The 25,686-nt window shown below is 36.8% G+C and overlaps 3 protein-coding genes across 4 annotated transcripts; 2 read left to right on the top strand and 1 right to left on the bottom strand.

The window, feature by feature from the left end:
* Window positions 1-439: 439 nt before the first annotated feature.
* On the top strand, window positions 440-2,074 carry LOC110892713. The gene is made up of 5 exons (XM_022139863.1): window positions 440-757; window positions 945-1,086; window positions 1,131-1,329; window positions 1,433-1,480; window positions 2,029-2,074. Exons 1-5 carry the CDS (start codon window positions 440-442, stop codon window positions 2,072-2,074), a joined length of 753 nt encoding a protein of 250 aa, XP_021995555.1.
* LOC110894638 lies at window positions 1,653-5,064 on the top strand. The gene is made up of 2 exons (XM_022141860.2): window positions 1,653-2,028; window positions 3,410-5,064. Exon 2 carries the CDS (start codon window positions 3,412-3,414, stop codon window positions 4,405-4,407), a length of 996 nt encoding a protein of 331 aa, XP_021997552.1. The 5' UTR covers window positions 1,653-2,028; window positions 3,410-3,411; the 3' UTR covers window positions 4,408-5,064.
* Window positions 5,065-12,655: 7,591 nt separating this feature from the next.
* Window positions 12,656-21,451, bottom strand: LOC110894639 (myosin-1). 2 transcript variants are annotated; one of them, XM_022141861.2, is made up of 22 exons: window positions 20,185-21,451; window positions 19,948-20,049; window positions 19,710-19,853; window positions 19,466-19,616; window positions 19,338-19,365; window positions 19,048-19,213; window positions 18,903-18,966; window positions 18,755-18,768; window positions 18,586-18,670; window positions 18,244-18,347; window positions 18,018-18,156; window positions 17,812-17,930; window positions 17,568-17,720; window positions 17,400-17,489; window positions 16,919-16,996; window positions 16,652-16,810; window positions 16,351-16,557; window positions 16,021-16,226; window positions 15,445-15,580; window positions 14,680-14,809; window positions 14,452-14,598; window positions 12,656-13,573 (listed from the first exon to the last, which is right to left on the bottom strand). In XM_022141861.2, exons 1-22 carry the CDS (start codon window positions 20,371-20,373, stop codon window positions 12,864-12,866), a joined length of 3,321 nt encoding a protein of 1,106 aa, XP_021997553.1. In that variant the 5' UTR covers window positions 20,374-21,451; the 3' UTR covers window positions 12,656-12,863. The 2 variants fall into 2 exon arrangements, with proteins under 2 accessions (XP_021997553.1, XP_021997554.1); XM_022141862.2 differs by lacking the exons at window positions 19,338-19,365; window positions 19,710-19,853; window positions 19,948-20,049; window positions 20,185-21,451 and having other exon boundaries at window positions 19,466-19,602.
* Between the last annotated feature and the right edge of the window lie 4,235 nt (window positions 21,452-25,686).

The raw sequence follows: 25,686 nt of genomic DNA on the forward strand, positions 1-25,686 counted from the left end.
CACGAAACCATAGATTTTGTTAGTGCCGAGGTAGAGGGTTTGCCATGGTTCTCGGACTTGGCAAATTATTTAGCGACCGGAGATCTCGTGAGGGGTATGTCATATCAACAAAAGAAAAAGCTTCTTAGGGAAGCTAGGAAGTACATTTGGGATGACCCGTACCTATTTAGGATAGGTGGAGATAGAGTGCTTAGGAGATGTGTTTCCAAGGAGGATGGGTTAGATATCCTTAGACATGTGCACGAGGGTTTAACGGGAGGCCATCACACAAAAGATTTTCGATAGTGGTTTTTATTGGCCAACGCTAGTTAAGGATGCCGTAGAGTTTGTTAGGACATGTGACCGTTGCCAACGTACCGGAAACATCTCATCCAAGGATGAAATGCCCCAAAATCCCATTCAAGTTCTAGAAATTTTTTACGTTTGGGGCATTGACTTCATGGGACCTTTCCCATCTTCAAGTGGGAATAGGTATATCCTCGTGGCCATTGACTATGTCTCTAAGTGGGTAGAAGCTCAAGCTTTACCCACTAATGATGCCCGAGTGGTGGTGAGATTCCTTAAAAAGCTATTCACGCGTTTCGGAGTCCCTAAAGCTATAATAAGTGACCGTGGCACACATTTTTGCAATTCCGCCATAGAAAAGGCACTTGCGCGTTACGGTGTCACTCATCGTCTTTCCACCTCATACCACCCGCAAACTAGTGGCCAAGTAGAGAATGCTAACCGAGGGGTGAAGAGAATCTTAGAGAAAACGGTAGGAAAAAGTAGAAAGGATTAGTCGGAAAAGCTCGACGACGCTTTGTGGGCATTCCGCACCGCCTACAAAACACCGTTAGGAACAACACCCTTTATGATTGTGTATGGCAAGGCTTGCCATCTTCCGGTAGAATTAGAGCATAGAGCTTTGTGAGCTTTGATAACCGTTAACCTTGATCTTACAGAAGCCGCTAGAAGAAGATTCTTCCAAATTCATGAGTTGGAAGCTTTGCGGGATGCCGCCTATGAACGATCTTGGAGTATCAAGGAAAAAAACTAAGGCGTTGCATGATAGGAGATTGCGAAGATTGAAGGAGTTTAAGGTAGGTAATAGGGTGCTCTTGTTCAATTCGAGGTGAAATTGATAGCAGGGAAGCTAAAATCAAGATGGAGTGGACCGTATGTGGTAAAAGAAGTGTTTCTATACGGCACGGTTGAATTATACGACAAAGTTGACAAAGGAGCATGGAAGGTAAATGGTCATCGTTTGAAACACTACTTGGGAGGTCCCATTGATACTACCGAAGAGGAAGAAATTCCTCTCAAGGACCCACCCACCTTCACCGAGCAGTGAGCGCGAAAAGTTTCGTTTGTAGAGTATGTACCGTTTGTAAATTTCGTTATTTTTCATATTTTTCGTGTTTGTGTTTTGTGTTTGTGAGTGAATTTGCAGGAAATGTACCTTTGAGGAGCTGAAAACGCGAAGAAAAAGTCATCCCAGGTAAGTCCCATACTTAGAAAAATTTTGGGATGGTTTGGGGAAGGTTGGGTAAGAGTTAGAAAAAATTCTAAGGCAAAAACTTGATTTTTTTTCGAAACTTTCTATTTAAAATAGTCACTCGCGTGGCGCCACTGTTGAGGGTCATTATAAACCCATTTCAACCCCTTTTAAGCTGTTTGAACCCTTGAAGCGGAACCCTTTGTGTTGATCCCTACCCGTTAGCACTGCGTCACGACGCCCTCCACCTTACTCGCGCGACGCCAGCAACAATTAAAATTTTTAAAACCCTTTTCGGTCACCTGCTGTCCTCAACCGCCTTCCACCTTTCTCTCTAATACCCATCGTCGATAACCTACCTCCTTCCTTCCACCTACCATATCCACACCATCCGACCACCATTCTCCACACCACTCCTACCTCCGTGATCGGTTTTCACCCACCAACAAAACCCCCATAAACAAATCAACATCCGACTGACATATCTCACCGATTTGGGACTCGTTTTGCACGAAAAGTTCTGATTTTTAACGCATATTTCATCGATTCAGGTACAATTCTTGTTTATTTTCTTGCATAATCGCTGATTCAACATAGATGGTCAGTTCATTGTGTTGGTTTATGTTTTGTCCGGTTGTGTCGAGTCAGTTAAGTCCGGTCGAGTGGTCAGAAGTTGTTGGGATAGTCGTCATTGAGTCGAGTGTTTGTGAGTTAGGTGTTTTGATGTCATGGTTAAGTCGATTTCCTTGGTTCATGATGTCAACAGGTGTCAAGTCAGTCATACTAGGTTGATCTGTCGAGTCGGCATAGGTTTCGAGTCAAGGTATGAGTAGATTTCAAGTCCCGTGATGTCATAGTCTTGGTGTGTCGGATCAGTTTAGTGGTTCAGTGGAGTCCAGTGTTGAGTCGAGTCCTGTTTCGAGTCAGTCTCCTTGTGTTAATGTTGAGTGTTAGTCATGGAGGTCAGTCTAATCGAGTCGTTGTGTCGAGTCTGTTTTAGTTATCGAATTTGTTGGTGATGGTTATCGGGTCAGTCATGTTGTTTGGTTCGAGTCATGTTCGAGTCGCTAATCTGTAAGTTGTATTGGTTCAGTTTGGTTGAGTTAGTGAGTTGCGTCTTTGTGTGGTTTGGTGTGTCGATTTGGTCTTATGTTTTAATGTGGGTCGGTTTGCACGTCTTGTGTGTCAAGTCCATACTTGGTTGCATTTGCTTGGATAGGTTGCGGATGGGATTGGTTTGGGTTACGTAGCTTCTTGAAATGGAATTTGCTTTTTGTTTCAAAGTACATAGGCCTGGGGTGGTGTCGGTTTGGGATGGTAAATGTAGTTGATTGGGATTGGTTTTGCTAGTCGGGTTGGTGGTGAAATTGTTTGCTTGATATTTGCTTGGTTGGGTTTGAATGTTTGATACATTGACTTGAAGCTTCGAGTTTGCGCTTTGGAACTAAATTTTTGCATTCGAAAGAAACCTCCTTTTACTAGGCGGAATTTTTCGCTACTCAAATCTATTTTCAAACATCTAAAAAGCACATTAAGTTAAAGCGCGCATTGGACTTCAATGTCATATTTTGGCACTTTGGCTCTTAATTGGGAAAATTAAAAGTGCCGATGGGGGGTAGTGTACATTGAGTCTAGTTTAGTGTTTTCGCGTCGTCTTAGTGTCGTTTTAGCGTAGTTTAGTAGTAGTTTAGTATTATTTGGGTTTACTTGCACGTACAAGTGGTTTAAGCCCGCCCGTACTCAATCTCCATCCGGGCGAGTTTAACTACCACTTAGCAATTGTAAAAAGTAACCCGCTTGTTTTAGAATTAGCCGCGAATGAAATGCCATACGACTATTCTTATTTAAAAAAAATTATAAAATTTAAAAATACCAAAATTTGTTATTACTGACTATTTGCTTGTTTTGTCTTGATATTTTTCTGTTTTGCAGGCATGGCTAGTAGTTCTCGCCGAGGAAAAGGTAGGAAAACCGGAGCGGGTCAGTCAGCACCGCAGCAGGATCCGGTTCCTCAAGAAACGCCGATAATTCAAATAGCAGCCGATGATCCGAAATTAAGAAAAATCAAATATCAAACAAATTATAACTTTATTCCGGATCAGAAAACGCACAGAGATGATCACCCGATTCTGAAGTTTGAGGAAGATTCACCAGAATGGAACAAATTTGAAAAATTGAAAGATACTGAGCTACTTCAACACCGGGTTATCAATTGGAAGTGGTTAAATGAAATAGGCTCAGAGCAGGAAGTGAGGGACCTTTTAGGGGAAAGATTGATTGATGCATTGGATTGTATAGAGCCTCAGTATGAGGAGTTAGTGCTAGAGTTCCATAGCACTTGGGTGCATAAGGAGGGTACGTTCGAGCAGGGCACATCTGTGTCATTTAGCTTTGGAAGGAAAGTGTATGTAATGAATATTGCGCGGTTTGCTATAGTTTCGGGGTTGTATACCGAACAGGAGGTGAAGAGGCCGGAGTTTGCTACTTGCTTGAGGGGTGCGTATAATAAGCCTAGAGATTATAGTGTTGGTGGGACTGAGTTGAAAGAGTTTTGGAGTACGATTTCTGATCGTCCGTTTGCGTCTATGAATCTGATCACATCGGTTCGTAATCCTGTGTATAGATATGTGCTGAAAATCTTGTCGACTACACTAGTGGGTAGGAAGTCGGGGGAAAACAAGGCGAATTGGATCGAGCTGTTTATTTTGATGTGTAGCGTGCAGAAGAGGGAGATGAATCTGGCTACTATCTTAGCAGATTCGTTTAGTAGAGGTCGAAGAGGAGGTATTCGAGCTGGGTTGAATTTGGGCCCTTACATTACCAGGATTGCAACAAATTTGGGGGTGTTTGATAAATATCTTCCCGAATTTCTACATAGGGGCCCACGACAGCGATGTTTGGGTTGCAGGACCTGCAGAAGGCAGGCATAGTGTCAGAGCAGGAGCTGTACGGCTGGGAGCCGATCAAACAGGGTAAACAGGTTCAGCCGACACAGGGGCATCCAACTGGGGATGTCGTGACTCAGATTGAGCCCACACATACGCAACAGCCACCGCAGGTACACGAGCGGCTAGCACGTCAGTACCCGAGGAGACATCCTCTACCTGAGCCTCTTACTTTGGAGTCATTCTCTGGCTATATGGAGCAGAGACTGGACAGGCTAGAGCATTTGATTGAGACACTTTAGAGGGGTCAGTCGAGGCAGGATGATGTTCTTCGTTATATGATGACCGTTCAGAGCATGAGGATTCCGGATTACTTCCAGCCAGGGCAGCAGGGTGCTGGTGCACAGGCTGATCCGGAGCCTCCATTTCAGGTATTTGAGGAGAGCAGTCACGAGTCCAATAGTGGACAGTGAGCAGTAGTGCGGGGATGGCATGAGGATGCAAAGCAGTAACTGACTACTATATCTTTTGCTGATTATTTTTATTTTGTGCTGTTTTGGTCCTCACTTTTTGGTCTGTACTGATATTCATACACTTTAAACAGATTGGTTAGGGATGACTTGGTTGGTCGATGTGATGAAACCGATAGACTACTGATGCTTTTGATATATATATATATATATATGATGTTATGTTTTGGTAGTTTGTTTGATTCAGATAGGTTGAGTGTGTTAGCCGCTTTCGTTCGCATGTCCAAGTTTAGAGTTGTTTGCTGAGCGCGTTTCGAATTGGAGGGCTTATGTGGAAATGACTGGCACTTTGACAGTCTCACATATCAGCTAAGTCGTTTCCCTTTTTGTTGTTGTATTTTTATTTATTTTGTCGTTAGTTCGTTATTTATTTAGTTGTTAGTTAGTAGTTTAGTAGTTGTTAGGTAATGAGTCGTATTTCTATTCTTGCATTAGGGACAATGCAATCTTCAAGTGTGGGGATGGGATACATGTAAATAATCGAGTCTTATATTGAAAAATAAAAAAAAATTAAAAATTTGAAAATCCAAAAAAAAATGAAAAATCAGAAAATGTCCTTCGATATGAGAAGTTCGCAAATAAAATGGAAAATGATAGAAAAGGTGAATTTTTGCTTGGGTTAAATAATAATAATATGAGATTATAATAAATCGAGCTTGCGTCTAGTTAGGGATATGTGGATAGGCCCGGGTTTGGTTTTAAGTCCCTTTGATCTAATATACCTTAATTGTCGGTCTGCTAGTGGGTTTTCGCCTGGGAGATATGGGAAATCAAAACTGCCGATAATAGTATAAGGGGCACCGTTATAAGTTAAAACTGTTAGAGTTTGTGATCATGCGAAAAAAATGAAAAAAATAGAATAAAAAGTGAGCTAGAAACTAAATGAAAGTAATGCATTCCTATGTAGTCTGAGCTGGGGATAGCGACTCTACATCAAGATTACCGCTAGGGTGTGTGAAATCGACCGTGCAAAGAAAAGAAAAAACAAAGTACCGAAGCTTAAGTAATCTGGGTTGGGGATAGCGACTCTACAGCCGGATTGCCTCTTGGTTAGGGAGAGCATCGTCTAGACTCACGAATGAAAAAAGAAAAGCGAAAAAAAATGGAAAAAGAAAGAATCTGATTGTAAACTCTCTTGGTTTTGATATAAGACGGTTGGGAATTGGTGCAATGATCGTTCCTTTAGTCCTATAAGCTTGAGGTGGGACTAGGTGGACCGTAAATTTTAGTGTGAGACCCTAGGTAGATTGACCGCACTTAAACTAAATTCACATGATAAGGGCTTAGGATTGGATTCGGTTTAAAGGGATAAGTATATTCGCAATCGCCGCTAACGCAAGTTTTGGTTTTAATAAGATATAAATAAATTTTGACCCAAATGATTATTCGTCTCTGATTCCGTTGCACAATTCTTTTTCGAGGACGAAAAAAGAGCAAGTCTGGGGATATTTGATGTATTGCAAAATACATCCTTTATTCGTGTATATTTTGTATAGTTTATCGTTATTTATAGTTTAGTTTTATTTAGAATTACGTGCTATTGATCAAAGTTCGGTTTTCCAGGTCTTTATACGTTAATTTGCTGGAAATTGAGTGGAAACGAACTAGAGTTCTGAAACATTACATCCTGGAACAAGTCTGAAAGTGTTAGAATTATTTTGAAGAGTTTTGGGATGAAAAGCTGGATTTCTTAGGCAAGAGGCTGTGAAAAAATGCCCGTGGCGTCGCGCCATGGGGTTCCTAGGATTTGCTCGCGTAGCGCCAACAACGAAGCAAACAAGTCTGAAATGTTACATGCTCGCGCCGCGCGAGTGATAAGGAGTTATGCCCGTCGCCCTACGCGACGGGTTGGCTGGCGAGACTAGTTGTTTTGTGGCTAGGGTTTGTTATATAATGAAAGTTAATGATCATTAATGACTTATCTTACGAACAAAGGAAACCCTAGGCGACTTTTGGAGCAGATTTTGAGTATCTTGGAGTGTTTAAGCTTGCGGGAATCACTCGGTTGAAGCTTGGAGCGTGGAAGTGAAGATTGTTCGGGTTTTATCTCCCGGTTTTCTTTAATTTCGTGTTTTCGATCTTTTCCAATGAATTCTTGTTTTGCACTTGATTTGTTTACTATAGACAACATGTTTCTTGGCTAAACCTTAGATACTACCTAGACAAGATGATGGTTTGATTAAAGTTTGGATCTTTTAATGGTTATTATTGTTTGATTAAGGATTGATTTCTGAAAGTAAAGTATTCTAGTATTTCTGATTTGGTGCATGTGCGTATTTACTTTTGGTTGTTGATTGTTTACTGTTTCACATAGATTTTGGCGAATGTCTTTCACATAATAAATTTGTGTTGATTATTTGCATCCTTGCGGGTTCGGGTGATCTTTGGGTAAATTGGCCAATAGCCTTAGAAACAGTAATTAAAATACAACTAGAATTAAATATTCTGCGTAACTTGTCGCTGAAAGGCTCGAGTTAGTTATTAGGTCTCAGTGCAATATATAGCTAAGACAGGTTTTGAGAGAAGTCGGTTTTAGTTCCCTAATTGCATTTGTGTCTAGTAAACCAAGTCAAAACCTAGAATTGCCTTAGATTGTCGCGCTGAGAGGTAGATAGTCGTATTAGGGCACTTTTAGAGTCGTTAGAGGACTGAGAGGAAATCTAACAGTCGGTATTCACAACAGCCTTGTAGGATTTCCTATGTTTCTTCCTGAGAAGGGTCGGGAAGTCTTAGCATTGAAATAACTTAAGGTTTAGTATTTTACGATCCCGGCTCCATACAACAATAATACCGTTAGAAGTCCAATGCTAGTTAAACCGGATTCAAGTCTAGGTAGTCGTTAATCACATCTAAATCAAACCTTAGTTTTCGTTCGTGTTAGTCTTAATTTTATTTTAATTGTAATTTTAGGATTTTAGTAAACCCCCCCCCTAAAACACAATAATTGTTAAGTCGTGTCAGTGTCTAGTCTAAATAGAGTCGTTAACGTAATTAATTAGAGTCCTTGTGGGTTCGACATCCGGACTTACTTTTCTTTGCTAGAGTCGACCGGTTCACTTGCCGGTGAGTAGTTTAGTTAAGTTAGAGAGTATAGATTATTATTACTTGAGTCTACATTAGGGTTATTTTAGTTTAATTAGTTGAACTACTTTTTCCACATCATCAGGACTAGCATTACCGGCGGTTGCTTCGCCATAGGTTGATCGTAAACGGCGATTACGGTGATCATGAAATGCTAACTCCGTCGTAGGTTGATATATCCGAATGCATCCAAAACCCCCCACAAATGTTCAAATCAGACCTACTTATGAATCGATTGGAGGTGCTATCACCCAACAGCTTTTGCAAAACGCGCCTGTAAGTGTTTCCCTTCCAAAATTGGATATAAGTGCGGCTAGAATTCATCCAATCGAGCCTCCTGTAGGTGATAATCGAGATTCTTCAACTGGGGTTTTGCCTCTCCTAAATTCGTCTTAGGCATTGGCCTTAAATTTGAAGAAAGGACTCATGATACAAGGCTGGGATTATATCAAAAGATTGAGGCTATGGACACTGGAAATTAGGGTTATTGAAGAGAAGAGAGAGAAAGAGACGAGGAGAAAGTGAGTTATTAAATCATTTTTTTTTTAAATTTAAAGTGAGTTAATTTTAATTTAATTAATTTAATTAATAATGTGTTATAATAAATTTATATTGACCATTTTGCCCCTGAGGAAAAGGACAAATTAACAGGATTTTATTAGTCAAATATCAGGTGATTTCATTTTTAGACCAAAATGGCAATAAAAGTGAAACCATAGAGAACCAGATTTAAAAGGTTTGAATTTTGGACTAAAGTGACAAAAGTGACCAAACCTCAGAACCAAAATGGCACTTTACTCAATAAACTAAACTAAACAAAAATCTTAACTATATATTAATATTAATTAATAATTAATTAAATCGGCCCATCACCACTAAGGAGAATGGGGATTTTTCTAAAGGTGGAGGTTCTCAAATTCAACGGCGAAAAAGGGGGGCTAGCGGTTGTGGTGGGTGGTTTCTCATGACGACCACTCAGAAAATGGTAAGTGTCCGTGGGTGGAGGTTGCGGTGGAGATGTGGGTTGTTAATAAAACAAAGCCCTAAATTTCTACCCTCTCTCTTTTCGCTTCTTCTTTTTTAATGGTCGCCGGAACAGGGAAAAGGGCGACTAGTGGTGAGTGAAGAGTAGAGGTTGAAAATGAAGGTGGATGATGGAGTTTCAAGATGAAGGTGAGTGGGCCCTACAAAATAGTGTGCGTGGGGGTATTTCATTAATTTAATATTAATAAAGTGGGTATTATATGTTTTTTTAATTATTTCTTATTGATTTGTCTTTTAGCATATGAGTAAATGGACATTTCACAATAAGTTAACTGGAAGTTTAACGTCATCCAACATCAAGGGCCACCATATTTATAAAATTTATACCACCGGAAGCGTCTATGTAATTTCGAAAACACGAGCACGTTTCTTGTAATTTGTGCAAACCACATAAATCCTCCGTTTAGTTAACTTTTGAATTTTTAATATATATATAACTAGGTTAGAAACTCGTGTATTGCGTATGTTGAATAAATAAAATACTAAATAGTTAGTGATAGAGATTTAAGAATGGTGTATTAATAAAATTAACACAAAAACGAAGGGTAAAACAAGAGAAGGATCATGCGCTCATAGAATCGTGATGCGTGGCTAAGTAGCCATTTATTTATTAGGTATTGATTTATATAGTTATTATACTAAAAACTAGGATTAAGCAACCCCGCATTGTGACGGGAGCGAACACCAATACCACACTAGTGCCTACGACCACCAACAGTGAAGTTGCGGTGTTTAATGCGAAGAAACTAAGCCGAAACGTAAAACATATAAAAGAATGACTAAGTCGATCTAGGATCCGCGTGTTACGATGAACCTATCAAACGGAAAAAAATAGATAACGTAAAATTGTTTAACAACACATGCGCGTTGCGCCGTGTTAACTCGCAAAATTTAGAACGGAACGTAATACGAAAATTTTGCTAAAAATAAAAAGTATAAAGGACCAAAGTTTTGGGGTTAAAAGTAAAAAAAATCAAATAGTTTTGGATTAAAAGTAAACATGAAAAATTTTGGGTTAAATGTAAAATAATCAAATAGTTTTGGATTAAAATAAAAAAAATCAAATAGTTTGGTATTAAAAGTAAATAAATCAAATTTTTTTTTAAAAAAAACCCTTAAAGCATAAGGTATCACACCACTATGCCTAAAAATGTTACAAAGTATAATATAACTAGAATTACGACCCGCCGCAATGCGGCGGTGATTCTTTAGTTATAACTAAGTCGATTTAGGACGCACACGTTATGTTGAACCTGTCAAACGGGAAAAAATAGACGATGTAAAAACGTTCACCCACACACGCACGTTGCGTCGTGTTAACTCGCAAAATTTAGAACGAAACGTAAAAACGTTAAACCAAAGACGCACGTTGCGATGTGTTAAGTCACAAAATTTAGAATGAAGCATAAAGCGAAAAATTTGTAGAAAATGAAAATTATAAAGGACCAAAGTTGAAAGTAAAAAAAGTTGTGAGGATAGATTTGTAAAAGATAAAAAGTTTTGTGTTAAAAGTAAAAAAAAACAAATAATTTTGGGTTAAAAATAATTTATGAAATACTTTTGGGTGAATAGTAAAAAAAATGACGTTTTTTTTTTTTGTAAAACCCCAAAGCGAAGGTTACAACAACCATATGCATAACTATTTTTTCTTTGGAAAACCCCCAAAGCCAAGATTACAACACATAAGTAAAAAAAAATCAAAGTGGTTAAATCGCAAAAGATGGAAACTTTTGAATTAGAAATGGAAAATCAAGTTATTGAAAGGGGTTAAATTGTATAAAATGAAAACTTTTAAATTAGAAGTGAAAAATCAAATTAATCAAAGGGGTTAAATTTCCAAAGATTAAAACTTTAAACTCAAATTGTCAAAGATTAAAACTTTAGGGTTAAAAGGAAAACAAAGATTAAAACTTTAAACTTAACTTGCCAAAGCTTGAAACTTTAGGGTTAGAAATGAAAAATCCAATTTTTTTTTGAAAAACTCCCAAAGCCAATTTTACAACTACAATATGCATAAAGTTGTTGGTTATTAATAAGGTTTTAATATTGGAAAATGGATAATTATAGTATTCGATAATTGAATAATGGATAATATAAAGCGTGAAGTATTTGTGCACCATTGTACAATACCATTAAGCAAAAAAAGCAATTAAGCATGATGTACAAAAGCTTAATGCATACAAGTGTTATAAATTATATCTATACTAGGAGCCCCATGTCGGATAATGCCCAAGGGAAGGCTTGTAGTTCAAGCCCCACTACACATGGTCTTATGCTTGCTACGGACTCACCCATTATGATGGGGCACCCTACGCATAATCCCTTGTACTCTCCCGTGGCTCAAAGTTGTAAACCCACATTGGGTACAACTATATAAGATGCATCAACATCTACAAAGCTTGATGTACAAGCTTTAATGCAACAAAATGTTAGAAAATTATATTATACTAGTATTATATAATAGGTAAAGACAATTTGATATACCATCTTTACTAACATTTTAATATCTACTTTTAACATGTAAGACTTTATTGTTGCTTATATCCTCCATCTTTATTTTTCACAAAATGATTTTTCAACTTTTAAATCAAAATTTAAATAAAAAAACTATAGCAAGCTTTGATTTTATATGATTCCATGCTTGTAGATGTAGATCTCTTCTCTATAAATGGGTGTGGTGATTATTTCTTCAACCTCAAGACACATTGAATCACGCTTTTGGTTCTTCAATTTTTAGACCAATGTTAATTGGTCAATTCTTTTGGTTGGAGAACATGGCAATAGTAAAACATTATTGTTAGAAAATTTGAGATTAAAAAGAAAATGTAGTTGATAGTAGTTAATGATACTCAATGTTGATGGTTAACGATACTCTGTGATGGTGGTTAATGTTGATCGTTATCGGTGGTAGTTGAAGAACACCAAGTATTCATAATTAAGCCCTTATTGTTTATCTAATGACTCTTATGGTTAACGATACTCTGTGACGACGGACAAATCCAATAGTGTCGGTACTACAAAGATCATGACTACCACACCGATAACTCTAGTTCTACACGAAAAGGGGAGTGAAGAGTTACATGCACTTGACATTTTGTAAAGCCAAATGAAGGAGAAAGGAGCAAGAGATTTAAATGAGAAAATCTCTTTTCATCTTGGATCCATCCTTCACGCTTCTTAACACATATATTGATATGTAGTTTGTATGATCAAAACTTGAGCCTGAAAGTGATTACATTTCATCCACATACATTTCAAAAACTTTTTAAAAGTTGTTTATGCAATTCGAAAACACAAACTAATCAAAAATCAAATTTTCTAAGCAACTTGAATTATTTCCTAACCAAACACTCCTTATGGATTCAACACCCTACTTATCAGCTAAACGCATAAAGATTGATATGCAGTTGTCTATAAAAGATCATCATCCTTTTGACATCCTATTCCTGTTTAGTTTGTAACTATTTTGTGATTTATGTTTATCCGATTCCTTGTTTTGATTAGTTATCCTGCCGGTTGTTGGCAGGCAATGCAAGTGATGACTCAAAACTTTCAATAGATAAATAAGTTGATCATTTTATCTCATCAGTAATAGTAGTTACTCATGTGTGTTCATAATGTTATTTTCTTGTATCATATTCCTTCATGTTAGAGTCATTAGATAAACAATAAGGGCTTAATTTTACAATCCGTTTTTAGGTTCTAGAGACGATCCAATCCAATTGAATTATAGATACATGTAACATATATTTTCCTTTATTTTTACTAATGACAGAAACAAACATAAAAAACTTATATAGGGATTTCGAAATCAATGAAACCCACATGAATGCTAATATAAGAAACTCAATTAACCCTTGAGCTGTTAAGCCTCCCCCACCAATTCTTTTTAACCTTTTCACCACCACGACCACTACTCCCTTCTTCACTACTTAGTTTGTTCAAAATTACCTTTGTCTCCCTCAATCTGGCGCCAAAATCCTTCTTCCACCCTTCAAAACTCTGTTTCAACCTCCCAAGTTCTTCTTCCGGGTTCAAACTTGCCTCCGCTTGACCCGACTTAACCTCCACCAGAAACTGTGCATCATCTCCAAACACATGGCTTCTCTGCTCAAACTCCTCGGCTAACCGGCTGATCAAACTCAGTCCAGCGCTCATTTCATTGCTACTGGCCCCTGCTGCATCGTTTGAGTTTCTTCGGCTGAAGTTATTCGCGCTGGTTAGGTTGACCGAAGGATCAGAAAAATCGTCTACTGTTAGGTTCTGTTTTGCTAAAGTTAGGCTAGATTGAAGTGAGTTCATCTGTTTCTGCCATAGTTCTTCCATGGATTTCATTTTCTGCTCGTAGTCAGACCAACGGGTTTCGTATTGTTGGATGCGTTGCTGGATCATTTCCTTTTCTTCTTCTTTTTCGCGTAAACCAATCTCAGCTTTAAGAACTCGTCGTTGTAGGTCCGCCAGATACGTTTTGTTCACCAGCACATCGTCCTTGTTACCCTTAAATCGTTGCAGGCAAGTGCCCTCTGTACTTTTTCGGACAAGCCATCCGCGAATAACTGGAAAGAGGTTTGATATTCAATTCTTCATGGTTAAAATAATAATATATTTTTAGTAAGTTCAACCCGACTAGTTTAACCGGTTATTACAACTCATTAACAACTCGCTAATCCATTTATGACTAGTTTAATCTGTTCAGTTGTAACTCATTTATAACCCGTAACCCATTTGTCTTGTTTAGATAAACGGATTACATGCCCACACGGGTGATGGGTCATTGTTCGGGTTACATAATTCTTTGAAACGTATAAGCAGAGTAAAGTACACGGATGGTCCTTGTTTTTTACCAAAATTTTAGAATTGGTGCTTAGCTTTTCGAAAGTACACAAATGGTCCCTATGGTTTTCATTTTGTAACGCATTTAGTCCCCAGCCAACATATTTAAAGGTTTTAGCATGTCCAAGTTAGGGACTATATGCGTTACAAAGTGCAAACCACAGGGACCATCCATGTGCATTTGGAAAAAGTTGGGAGTAAGTGTGTTACAAAATGCAAACCATAGGGACCATCTGTGTACTTTTGGAAAGCTAAGGACTAAATCCAAAATTTTGGTAAACCACATGGATCATTCGTGTACTTTACTCGTATAAATATATCGGTCGTGTTTGGGCTCATCATTTCAACCTGCCAACCCGACACGATCATCACCCTAGAAATATAATTGTATTATAGATGATTATAACCTCTTGAATCGTGTTATTTATATTTTCTTTTGTTACTTTTGTCTGTTATTGCATTATAGATGATTATAACCTCTTGAAACATGTTATTTATATATTTTTTTTTACTTTTGTCTGTAATAATATATATTCTAGAATCATATTTAAAGTGACAGGAAAGTGTTTAGGGGTTAAGAAAACTGATATAAAGATATTACCTGCTTGTATGACATCTGATGCATCATAAAGTTTCTTGTAGTCTTTCCTAACATTGATTGCCTTAATCCGCTTTTGTATACGCGCTGCTGCTCTATGTCTGTGTAGTAAGATTGCAAACTCCTTTCTATCTTTTTGCCCTCGAACAACTGTAATCACCAAATTTCAGTTAATTTTATTGGGGATTGTATTATCTGATTACAGTTTAGAGTAAATCTAGAGGAACATACATGATTGAAGAGTGAAAATTCTTCGTTTCATTTCTCTCAGAATCAGACGCGCTTTGTGACCTCTAAAGCAGCTTTGAACGCGTAATATGCCATTCAGAGTACGATTTCGTGTATCTTCAAGCTTACCAATCTGACATATATCCGAAAAAAACAAGCATCATCAATACGCAGTTAACGGCTGCAAACGAATCGAACGAATGTTTGCTAAAATATATATATATATATATATACATATGTTCACGAACTGTTCATGTTCGTTTGCTAAGAAAATGAACGTGTCCGTGTTCGTTTGTTAAGAAAATGAACGTGTTCGTGTTCGTTTGTTAATTTTAGGCAACGAACGAAAATGGACATTGATGAACACAAACTAATGTTCATGAACACAAATAAAAAAACGAACACAAACAGGCGTTCATGAACATAATATATAATGCACGGACCCTTATTAAATATTGTATTTGTTGGAATTTTTAAGTATTTAAATAAAATATAAAAGCTAACAACACTAATGAACTATCGAACAGAATCGAACATGTTACCGCACGTTCACGAACATAAATGAATGAACACGGACTCTGTTCAAATTCATTCATTTAACTAAACGAATGAAATTTCTTGTTCGTGTTCATTTGTTTAAGAAACAAATGAACTTCCTGCCAAACGGTTCACGAACTGTTCGTTGAATGTTTGGTTCTTTTGCAGTCCTAGGAGCAGGTACTTAATTATGTTTCTAAACTACATTATTTTGTCAAAAGATTTGCTAACCTGTCCGGTTCGAAAGAACAACTTTGTATAGCCAACTTGATACATTTCGGGAAGAATATTGAATTGTTGAAGGATGGCAACAGATGCACTTAGTGGATCTTGTGATGCAACATGGTCGAGAAGAAGAAAACCATACCTAATGCAGGATTATTTAAAAGAGACATATTGCATTAGAAATAATCAAAGAACCTTTTTAAAAATAGTTTTTGAAAATTATTTGTAAAAATGGGTAGTTTCTTTTCTTATTTGTATTTCTAGTGAATCCGCACTTGCAGGCCTTGGATTCTCTCTTCTCAATCTCACAAAAATTACATTTTTTTTTCTTTAATTTTCATTTAATATATACATTGTTTTTTCTATAATAATGTGTAATACTAGAAAAAATCTAAGTGCAAGGTTGTGTTTAATTTTTCATCTGTACCTTTCGATATAAACTTTATTAGAAACCGAGTTTTTTTCCAAAATAAATTTGTATCTTGTAAGATTAACTACGGATTCACTATAAATACAAATAAAAAACACCCATTACTATGAGTACTTTTAAAAGAAAAACACCCTGAAAAGTTTAATATCTACCTTCTTGCGAATTTTTGATGGGTCATTCTTGTTGGAAATCCAGATCTTGATATTCGAACGACTTCTAAAACACCACAACATTTTAGCTGCTGAAGTACAAGTTGTTGATCATAAATTCCAGACGCGTGTGAGTCATTGGGCTTAATGCAACGTATGAAATGTGACCTTGTGTTCCCCAAACGTTGCATTAGTTGGAATAATTGGCCCTGAAAACAATGAAAAGCAATACAGCTTTCAGTTAACATACCCGACTGATAAAAGTGGAATCCAGAACAAAAACACAAAAAAACACACGCTACAGTAGACGGGTCAAAATGGGAAAGGGCGTACCTTAAACTTTAACGTGACACTAAGCTTCTGGGAATCTGCGCCACCTGATTTATTTAGTGAACCAACTGCAGGCTTCTCAGTCAAAGAAAGCATACTGGAAGCAAAAATCTGAGGAAGTTTGCATGTGCAAGAAGACAGAAGTTGAATGGCAACCGAATGCAATAAATCGCGGTTTTTCTCCAAAAACCCGGTTGTGTCATATTTTACCTGAGAGGCACAAATGAAAACACACCATGTAGATAGCAAAAAACACACATAAAAACTTTAAAAAAATAATTCAGAAAGAGTGCATTGTGCATACTTCCCCAGCATAATGATGAACCGTGAACGCTTTGCCTCGTTCTCCTCTAAAACACGGATTATCACTCAAGTGTTGCTTTAGCTTGTTGGCAAATGACATATCTGTCGCGTTTGGAAATGTGGTTTCTTCATCTAATAGGGATAGTAATCCTAATGGTTTCTGTTAAGATTAAAAACTAAGTGCATAAAGATCGGATTACGTCCACAAGATAAAATAACCAATATGAGACATCCAAAAAAGAAATTTCCATGTGAAAAACTGAATAACCTTCTCAAAAAGACTGAGACAAGCTTGATTGTCCTCAAAGTCAACCTTTGCCCAGTCAATGCCATCTTGGATATATTCCTAAGAAGTCAATAACAGATGTAAGCCATAGTTGTTAATTGCGAATAGCGACAACTACCTATACGCTACGTAGCTATAGCGATGAAATAGCGGCACAACTTGTTGCCCGTTTACCATCTATCTCGATGTAAATTCATAACACGATAAAAAAATGATAGTATCAATCCAATAAGAGTGAAATCCTGTAACAAAAACCCTAAAATACGCTTATTTTTTCAGTATATACTTGTATTTATTAAAAAGAAAAAACCTATTTTATCGCTATTTCATCACTTTTTTGACGCGGGAAGTTCCCACTTCGCTACGCTATTATAGCGAGCATAGCACCGCTATTAACAACTATGATGTAAGCACTTGCTTTTATGAAAAAATATATGATAATCTGTTATCTAAGCAGGACTACCTCCTGTTCTAGCTTGAATAAATGATGATTAAAGTGTTGCTGTAATCTCTCATTTGCATAATTAATGCAGAACTGCTCTAAACTATTTACCTGAAAAGTCAAAAGAAAGAAGGTCAACATTTATATATAAGCTGTGATGAAAACGAAACAAGGAAACATAAGACATACGTCAAATGATTCGAATCCGTAAATATCAAGAATGCTGATGGATCTTCCAGACAGACGTTTCCCCGCAGAAAGTGATTTGTTGATCTGTTCCACCAACCAATCAAACAGACAAGAATATATTGATTTTGCCAACGCGTCGCGTGAATCCATTGCCTGAATCATGAAGATTTTTCAGTGATAAAATATTAATTGTTCTTATTCTTATATGATTATCATATCTGATATATCTGATTAGTTATTGTACCTGAGTTAGATTTAGCCTTTTGATTATGTTTTCATTCATAACAGTCATTTTCCGAGTGGATAAAGCGGTCTGTAGATTCTCAGCCTCACACCCAAGCAATTTAGCAACAGTTAGAAGAGCTGTAAACCAAAAATTTATTTATCAAGTCAAAATATATGGCATTAACAGGCGGTTGACCAAGATTTTGCAGTCTAGCTGAAAATTACCTTCATCAATCATAGGTTCCACATGATTGTTGTCGTCAACAGCTTGAAATGTTACATTTCCGAGCCATAACACTGCTGCAAGCATTGAAAAAACATTTTCTTGGTCCTCTTTGCTAACATGAACAATATCCAGAGCTTCCTGAATAAAAAAAAAGAATAATAAAAAGTTGTAAATGAAATCAGTAGATCACCATATTTAAGCCATATATAATGAAGGATACATTACCACTACGATACGAAATTCTTCAGCATCATTTACCCCGGAAATATTATAGCAATTGCTTTGCTGCAAATATTTGTACTCATGCGCACTCTTCAAGTTTAGTTTCTCTATAACAAAGCACACAGAGTTGTAAATGCCAATTTTTTTTAAAAAAAATCCATGAACCTTATGAACATTGGGTTGAACTTCTTTGGCTTGTGTATATTTTAGTTTCATATCTAATAAAAATAGACTAAAGCGTTTATTAATTAAAATACTTAAAATATTTACGAGTCGTGTATAACCATTTATAGACTCTTTGTAGTTGGATTAAAGATTGAAATGCTAAATTGATGTAACTGTCACCTCTAAGAGAAGGTGGAGCTCCTGCACAAAGCTGATAAAACGAATGATATGACCTTTCACCTTCTGTGCACTGAACAACTCTTGACTGATCATAAAAAGATAACGTAAGTGGCTTGTAAATTCAAATGTTACGAATGAGGGATAAACAACTAATCAATCATAACCTTACCTTTTCAAGAAGAACTGCAACACATTATAGAACACAAAGTCACAAAACGCAATCAGTACTTAATTGCAAAAAAAAAAAAAAAAAAAAAAGGATAGCAAAGACACTTGGTTTTTGCTTGTGATGACATCAGAGAAATGTGGCATCTTACATGTTTGAATACTGGCACCTGCTATTCTTCCGATTTCACTAAAGTGTATTTCAATTAGCTTTCCCTGACATATAAAACAATGTTCCTATAAACCGTTTTCTATACATTTATAAGCTTGAAGAATATAGAAAAATAAATTACATACAAAACGACTCGAGTTGTCATTTCTCGATGTTTTTGCATTCCCGAATCCTTCCAAAATTGGATTCGTTTTCAGTATCTCGTACTCTATTCCACTACCCCCTCTAACTGCAGCTAAGTATTGCATTGCTATCTTTGCTGTTTCAGTTTTCCCAGCTCCGCTTTCACCACTAGACAGTAGACAGAAATAAAGGGTACAGATTAAAGTACATATGTATCACCAACACGAGTAAAAGTCGAAAAAGAACAGACGAAACTTAATAGAAGTGTTTCAATTAGGATAGTTAAACTAACTTTATCACAATCGATTGGTTTACTTCATCTGCAAAATGGTAAAAGATATGATTAAAGAAAAAGACAAACATGACTGAAACACTCGAGCTTAATATCCAGTGATAGAACTTCACAAGAAAAATCCATACCTCTAATCATTTCCCGGATAGCTGTATCAGCAATGGCGTATACGTGAGGGCTATCAATCTTTTTCCTCTTATAGGCATGCATGTAGTCATCTCCATACAATGGAATCGTTTTAAAAGGGTTGATGGCAACTAACACAGGTCCCGCTTTTGACTAAAGTGCCAAGAAACATGTCAGCAAAACAGTAATACAAGTTTCAAGATGCAAGACTTATTGCTCAATCATTAAACGGTTACAGATTCTTACATAAATCATGTCTCGTTCATATCTATATTGAAGGTTGTACAAGACTGATGGTTCGCTCAAATAACTTAATTGAATTAGATCGTCTATCCCGTCAAGGATTTCTGGATTGGCAGGTAACAGACAATCAGATTGCACCTTTAATACCTACATTATTAAGAAGCAAAACATCAAAGATCATTGCTTAACCTTCCATATAAAAGGAATTATATAATAAGATCATCTATACGATTTAGCTTACTTTTGTTTCAGAAAATGCAATGAGTGATTCAGTGCCTGTTACAGATATAATCTTTGCCAGTTCCCACTTTCCATCAGGGGCTTGAAACCAAGCATAATTCTTCTGATAAATCAGTACAGTCACAGATGTTGGAACGTTAGATACAATCTCAAAACAAATAATCAAAATGATAGTTGTCGTGTATGTTCTAGTTCACAATGCACATGACAACATGCAAAGAGCTGTGATCAAGGTTACCTTCTTGGCATTATAGACAGAGACATCATCCCAGCCTCTCGAATGTAAATCCGAATCTTGATGAGAAATTGATGACTTGAGACCTTTATTATCTTTACGAGCATATGGCGAATCATCATCATCAACCTGATCAATGCTACCAGATCCCATACTACTAATTTTATTTGCAGATTTTTCAGCTGAATCCATAAACCTGTAATCACCACGCCACGATCGATTTTGTACAAGAGCTTAATTCCTCGAATTCAAGCTCGAAAACGGAGCAATTTAACTTCTAAATAATTAAAAAAAGGTCAGGAAGGAGTTAATAATCTCTAACCCTAGGTCCCACCAACTGGTATTTCTGCCAAACTTAAAGCAGGGGACCAGAGACAAATAAACAATCTTGTCAATGCTCTTTATTCTTTCCTCTTCATCAACCTCTTAAATATTCCACCATCAAAACCTAAATTAAATGCATGACACATTACACATATAACAATTCCAACCAAATCGAACCGATTCCGTTTCACCTCGTCAAATTCACATTCAACCTGAAACGCGCAACTTCGAATTGAATCGGACAAACAGATTTCTTCATTCAACTCCGAAATTCTCCAAAACACCTTCTCGATCTCTAGCAAACGCATAAATCCTCTGAAAACGAATTTCACTTGATCAAATTTAGATTCAACTGATATCAAATTCGCGAAACAACGATACATATATCTGGAATGACACCACAGCATACGCCAAAATTAGTCGAACAAAAACCAGATTTCTTCATTCAACTCCAGAAACGCCATCTCAATCTCCAGCAAACGTATGAACGCTTACGCAAATAATAAACCTCTAAAGAAATAATCCTCTCCAACAAAACTGTACGGATTCCGTTTCATACAAACGGTTATTTACAGATCTGCAAACGAATTTCACCGATCAAATTCAAATTCAGCCTGAAATCAAACTCGCGCAAAATTGAATCGAACAAAAACAAGATTTCTTCATTGAACACGGAAAATTCTCGAGAAGCACCTTCTAGCAAAGGCGATGGTGATTGAAAAAGAAAGAAGCAGAGAGGAATTTGGAAAAGATGGGGGAGAAAAGAGGGAGAATGTTAAACCCTAGAAGATAGGATTCGGAAAAAGAATATGTACGGAAACCCCAAGGAATGAGAAGAAGAAGAAGAAGAGAGACGATTGTTGCCGACTTTTCCATGAGCGTTTGTTCTTCTGTCACGACGCGGTTGTCAAACCGTTTCGCACGTCCATCAGTTACCACACCTCCTATTTTGTTTAACCAATAAACTACCATTCAAATATATTGTTTTTTAATCACATATTGATTTTCGTTATTATTATTATTATTATTATTATTATTTAATTTAGTTTCAATGTATAAACTTAAATAGTTTATTGAAATAATAAAAGGTGTAGAAAGTTGGTTAAAATCAAAATGTTATGAGTGAAAAGTTTTTTTTTTATTAATTTCTATAATAAATAGCAGATAGATAACTGTTAATGAATGAAACAGATACGTTATATTATGTACAGGTTTATTATGTTTGTCTAAACGGTGGTTGTTTTGTTTTTTTATGTAACTTTTACGAACTAGTGTGTATAAAAATATGAGTATATTGTCTTAATTTGTTTATGTTTATCAATATTTTGATGTGAAGTTTATATTAAACTAAGCCTTGATAGTTATTTGGTGACATGTATTATTGTTAATGGTATTAAATGTAACATGTTTGATTTTTTTGATTGACAAATTTCTTTTTTATTTATGTCGTCTGTAGGACTTGAATCTAAGACCTTATTATCCTAATATGTTTAAAGGCTTTGCTTTTACCAATAGACCACCATCTCATTGATAAATGTAACATGTTTGATATTAAGATCTTTTAGGCTAGGGGGTATTAATACTCACAATTGTCAAACCAATCATAATCTTTTTCTCTTTCACATCAGCGTCACATCAGTTTTTCTACTACTTTTCTTTTACAAATCAGTGGAAATCCTACACAATTAGTACGCTTCCCACGCCACAACCAATTTTTAAACTTAAATCAAAATTAAATATTCATAACTCAAGAATACCTATTTATTTAATATAAAATGATACCTTTTTATGACATATTAATAATACATAATTAATTATATATAAATAAGTTGTTGCATATATTGTTGAAATTGTTGTCATTGCGTGACTTGAGATGGTTGTTCGATAGATTGTGACGGGTTCATGTTTTAGTTGGATCTTCGTAGACTTGAACTGGTTTTCATTCCTTTTCGTTTATCCATGGCTTGGAATATATAATTTTTGGTGCAAAAAACATGAAAAAAAAAGATGTGAGTGAAGAAATAATGATAGATGAAATGTAAAATAATTGTGGTTTATATAATGATTTCTTTTTTTAAATCATCGCCAATCTTTTGGGTGAATGAGGCCCACTCCAACGGCTAGCTGCTAAATGGTTTCATTGGTGTCTTGTTAGCCCCCTCACCGAATCACACTCCTGATCAAGGCTTGCCGAGTGCCACAGAGTCTTCACGTTGCCCATGTTTCACTTGCCGAACCCAATTCAGTGAAGGATACCGTGTACCCTTATAGCATTTTTTATTGCTAGGTTTAGAGTAACTCCCTAAGATAACTATGTAGCAAATTCAATATGATCAACATGTAAGTTCAAGAAAGAGTAAGGGGCTGTTTGGCAAGCCTCTTAATGAATCATTAAGAGGTTGGACCTCTTATTCGGACAGAGGTTAGCTGTTTGGTTGTGCCTCTTAATGGCAAACCTCTTAATGATTCAGTGCTGAATCATTCAGCAACTAGAACATGCTGAATGAAAAAAAAGACATGTGTTACCCCCTTTCACCCTCCCTCGTCCCTTTACCTCTCTCTCGATCAGAATTCCCGGCGACCGGAGCCGTGATTCCGGCTCCCCTTTCTTCTGTCCGGCTAGACACCCACACCCCTGAAACCCTCTCCCCTCTTGCATACAGCCGACCACCACCATGTACGGCGGCGGTGCGGCGGAGCTGGGTAACGGCATTAGCAGCATCAAACGCGGAGCTGTAATCGAAGAAGAAAGAGAGGAGAGGTCTGTGTGCGGCTGTAATCGAAGAAGAAAGAGAAGAAAGGGGGTCACCGACCACCGTCGGCTCCCCCGGTGTTCTTGCCGGAGCTCCGGTGTTCTAGAGAGAGAGAGCAGGGGTTTGAGAGCTTTTGAGTTTTGAAAGTCCAGTGTGTGTGTGATTTTCTTGAGTTTTGTAGTGTAAAAATGTAGACATTTTTATGTTTTTTTTTGTTTTTGTGTAGAGGGGTAAAAATGTAATTTCACACGGTCATTCAGATGTGCAACCAAACAGCACTTTACTGGTTCAGCACTTACTGGTTCAGAGCCTCTTACCCATTCAGACCTCTTATTCATTCAGCACTTATTGATTCAGATGTTGCCAAACAGCCCCTAAACTGTAATAATGGTCTCTGAGGTTTGGTCACTTTTGTCACTTTAGTCCAAAACTCATATATTTTGAATATGAGTCCCAGTGGTTTTAATTTTGTTGTCATTTTCATCAAAAAGCAAAATCTGGTCAGGTTTTTTGTAATTTTTTTTCCTTTTTAATGAAGGACAAAATGGTTAGATTTTTTTAATTTGTTATAATAAAACGTTAAAAGACCATTTTGCCCTTCATTAAAAGGGAGGAAAAAGACAAAAAAATTGGACGTTAACTGAAAAATCTGACCAGAATTTGATTTTGGATTAAAATAACAACAAAATTGAAACCACATAGGCTCAGATTCAAAAAATTTGAGTTTTGGACTAAAGTGGCAAGAGTGACCAAACCTTAAGGACCATTTGGCAGTTTACTCTTCAAGAAATAATAAATAGGTTAAAATGCTAAAATAAAATAAGAGTGAATATAGCATTCATTATTATAAAGGTTGATTAAGGTTTTTTTTTTTTTTTTTTTTTTTTGAAAGGTAAATTTTATTAAGAAACGAACACCGACTGGTCGAAAAAACACATGGCCGAGCCCGACGACTACAACATATACAAAAGACACCTATACCATTCGCTCCAAACTAAACTAGTTTAATACCCGTCCGTTGGACGGCTTACGCTAAGGAATTTAGGAGGTACATATGAATTGTAAAAAGACAATAGACACTTAAAAACTCCTCACCATACAAATTAATTCTCATAACTAAAGATCAGGAGACACTATAGTCTCGTGATAAATTACAGTACTCAAGCTTTCATACAAGGGTAGATTAGAGAAACCGGTAATTTCATTCATACTTAGATCTATTTGTCCAACTGCTCCCGACATAAGGTCGACCTCAATGCAGTTGCCAGTTGCATTCACATATTTGATGGTGGACACAAGCGATACTGGTTTATGAACGACATGCGGATAAACAAACACCTTCATCCAAGTTTCAGTTTGCAACTTCCACAATTCGACATGTAGGTTATAGAATCCGCTATGAAGTATTAGATGAAGTTCATCTCGTATATTCACCAAATTACCAAGAACTCGTTGTCCGCACACATTTGGGAAACCTATGACAGAAAACATCCTTGAATCCACATCAAAACGAAGTAGCGTTTCATTACCCGAACGACACCCTTGGCACACTGTGAAATACAAACTATTTCCACATAAAGTCCCTGGGGACCATGTAGAGGTATGGCCAAGGTAGACTGTGTCTTCTAGACAATGTATGGTTGACCATGAATTTTGTCTCATCGAATAAATCCAAATGGTCAGTATAGATTGTATCCGTTTTATGTGAACAATAATGTAATCATACGAAGAGTCTATACAGATCCCGAGACTATCATATTCCAAATCGTAGAAACCTTGACCATTGGAGTTTGACAACTTCCTATACACACGGGTTAAGGGATTCCAAACAGCTAATTCACATGTCTTCTTTAGACAAACACATAACATTCCGTCCAAACTTGATATAAACAACAAATTATACGACTGACAATTGAAGGGGATGTGAACATTGGTGGGTAAGTTAAAATTAGGAGATTCACGATCCAAGGAACGAACAATACACGATCGTGGACCAGCCGTGATGATTTTTTGGTCAACGGATGTGCGCATGAAATAACAGTGAAGCCTTAGAAACTCTGGCGAGGACAAAAAGGATAACCGCTGTTTACATACAACCTTGCACTGGGTAACAACCTTTGGTGGAAGCCTTGGGAGTATCACGTACAGTACTACCAAAAACGGAAGATCCGGAAGATCCGCCATAGTCACTTGTTGTCTACAATATGTACATTTATGAATGAGTAGCCACAATAAATAACCATTAATGACATTCGAAGGAACACATAGTATTTTACGTTATACGTTTGATGTAATGCATTTAAGTTCATGGGTATAAAATATAAGTATAGCTAACACGAGATGTTAAGGAATGTGAGTATAAAGTATAAAGATTGCTAACACAGGTCGTTTTAAGAAATAAAATTATATATTAATAATGGACCGGTGA

Source organism: Helianthus annuus, chromosome 12, assembly GCF_002127325.2.
Source record: "Helianthus annuus cultivar XRQ/B chromosome 12, HanXRQr2.0-SUNRISE, whole genome shotgun sequence".
NCBI lineage: Eukaryota > Viridiplantae > Streptophyta > Magnoliopsida > Asterales > Asteraceae > Helianthus > Helianthus annuus.

Coding starts and splice junctions, on each gene's coding strand:
- LOC110892713 (XM_022139863.1), top strand. CDS start 440: ATGGGACCTTTCCCATCTTCAAGTGGGAATAGGTATATCCTCGTGGCC. Junction 1,330..1,432: donor CCACCCACCTTCACCGAGCA/GTGAGCGCGAAA, acceptor GTGAATTTGCAG/GAAATGTACCTTTGAGGAGC. Junction 1,481..2,028: donor CGAAGAAAAAGTCATCCCAG/GTAAGTCCCATA, acceptor TCATCGATTCAG/GTACAATTCTTGTTTATTTT.
- LOC110894638 (XM_022141860.2), top strand. CDS start 3,412: ATGGCTAGTAGTTCTCGCCGAGGAAAAGGTAGGAAAACCGGAGCGGGT.
- LOC110894639 (XM_022141861.2), bottom strand. CDS start 20,373: ATGGATTCAGCTGAAAAATCTGCAAATAAAATTAGTAGTATGGGATCT. Junction 16,997..17,399: donor TATTCAAGCTAGAACAGGAG/GTAGTCCTGCTT, acceptor TTGACTTCTTAG/GAATATATCCAAGATGGCAT. Junction 13,574..14,451: donor ATCAGATGTCATACAAGCAG/GTAATATCTTTA, acceptor ACCTCTTTCCAG/TTATTCGCGGATGGCTTGTC.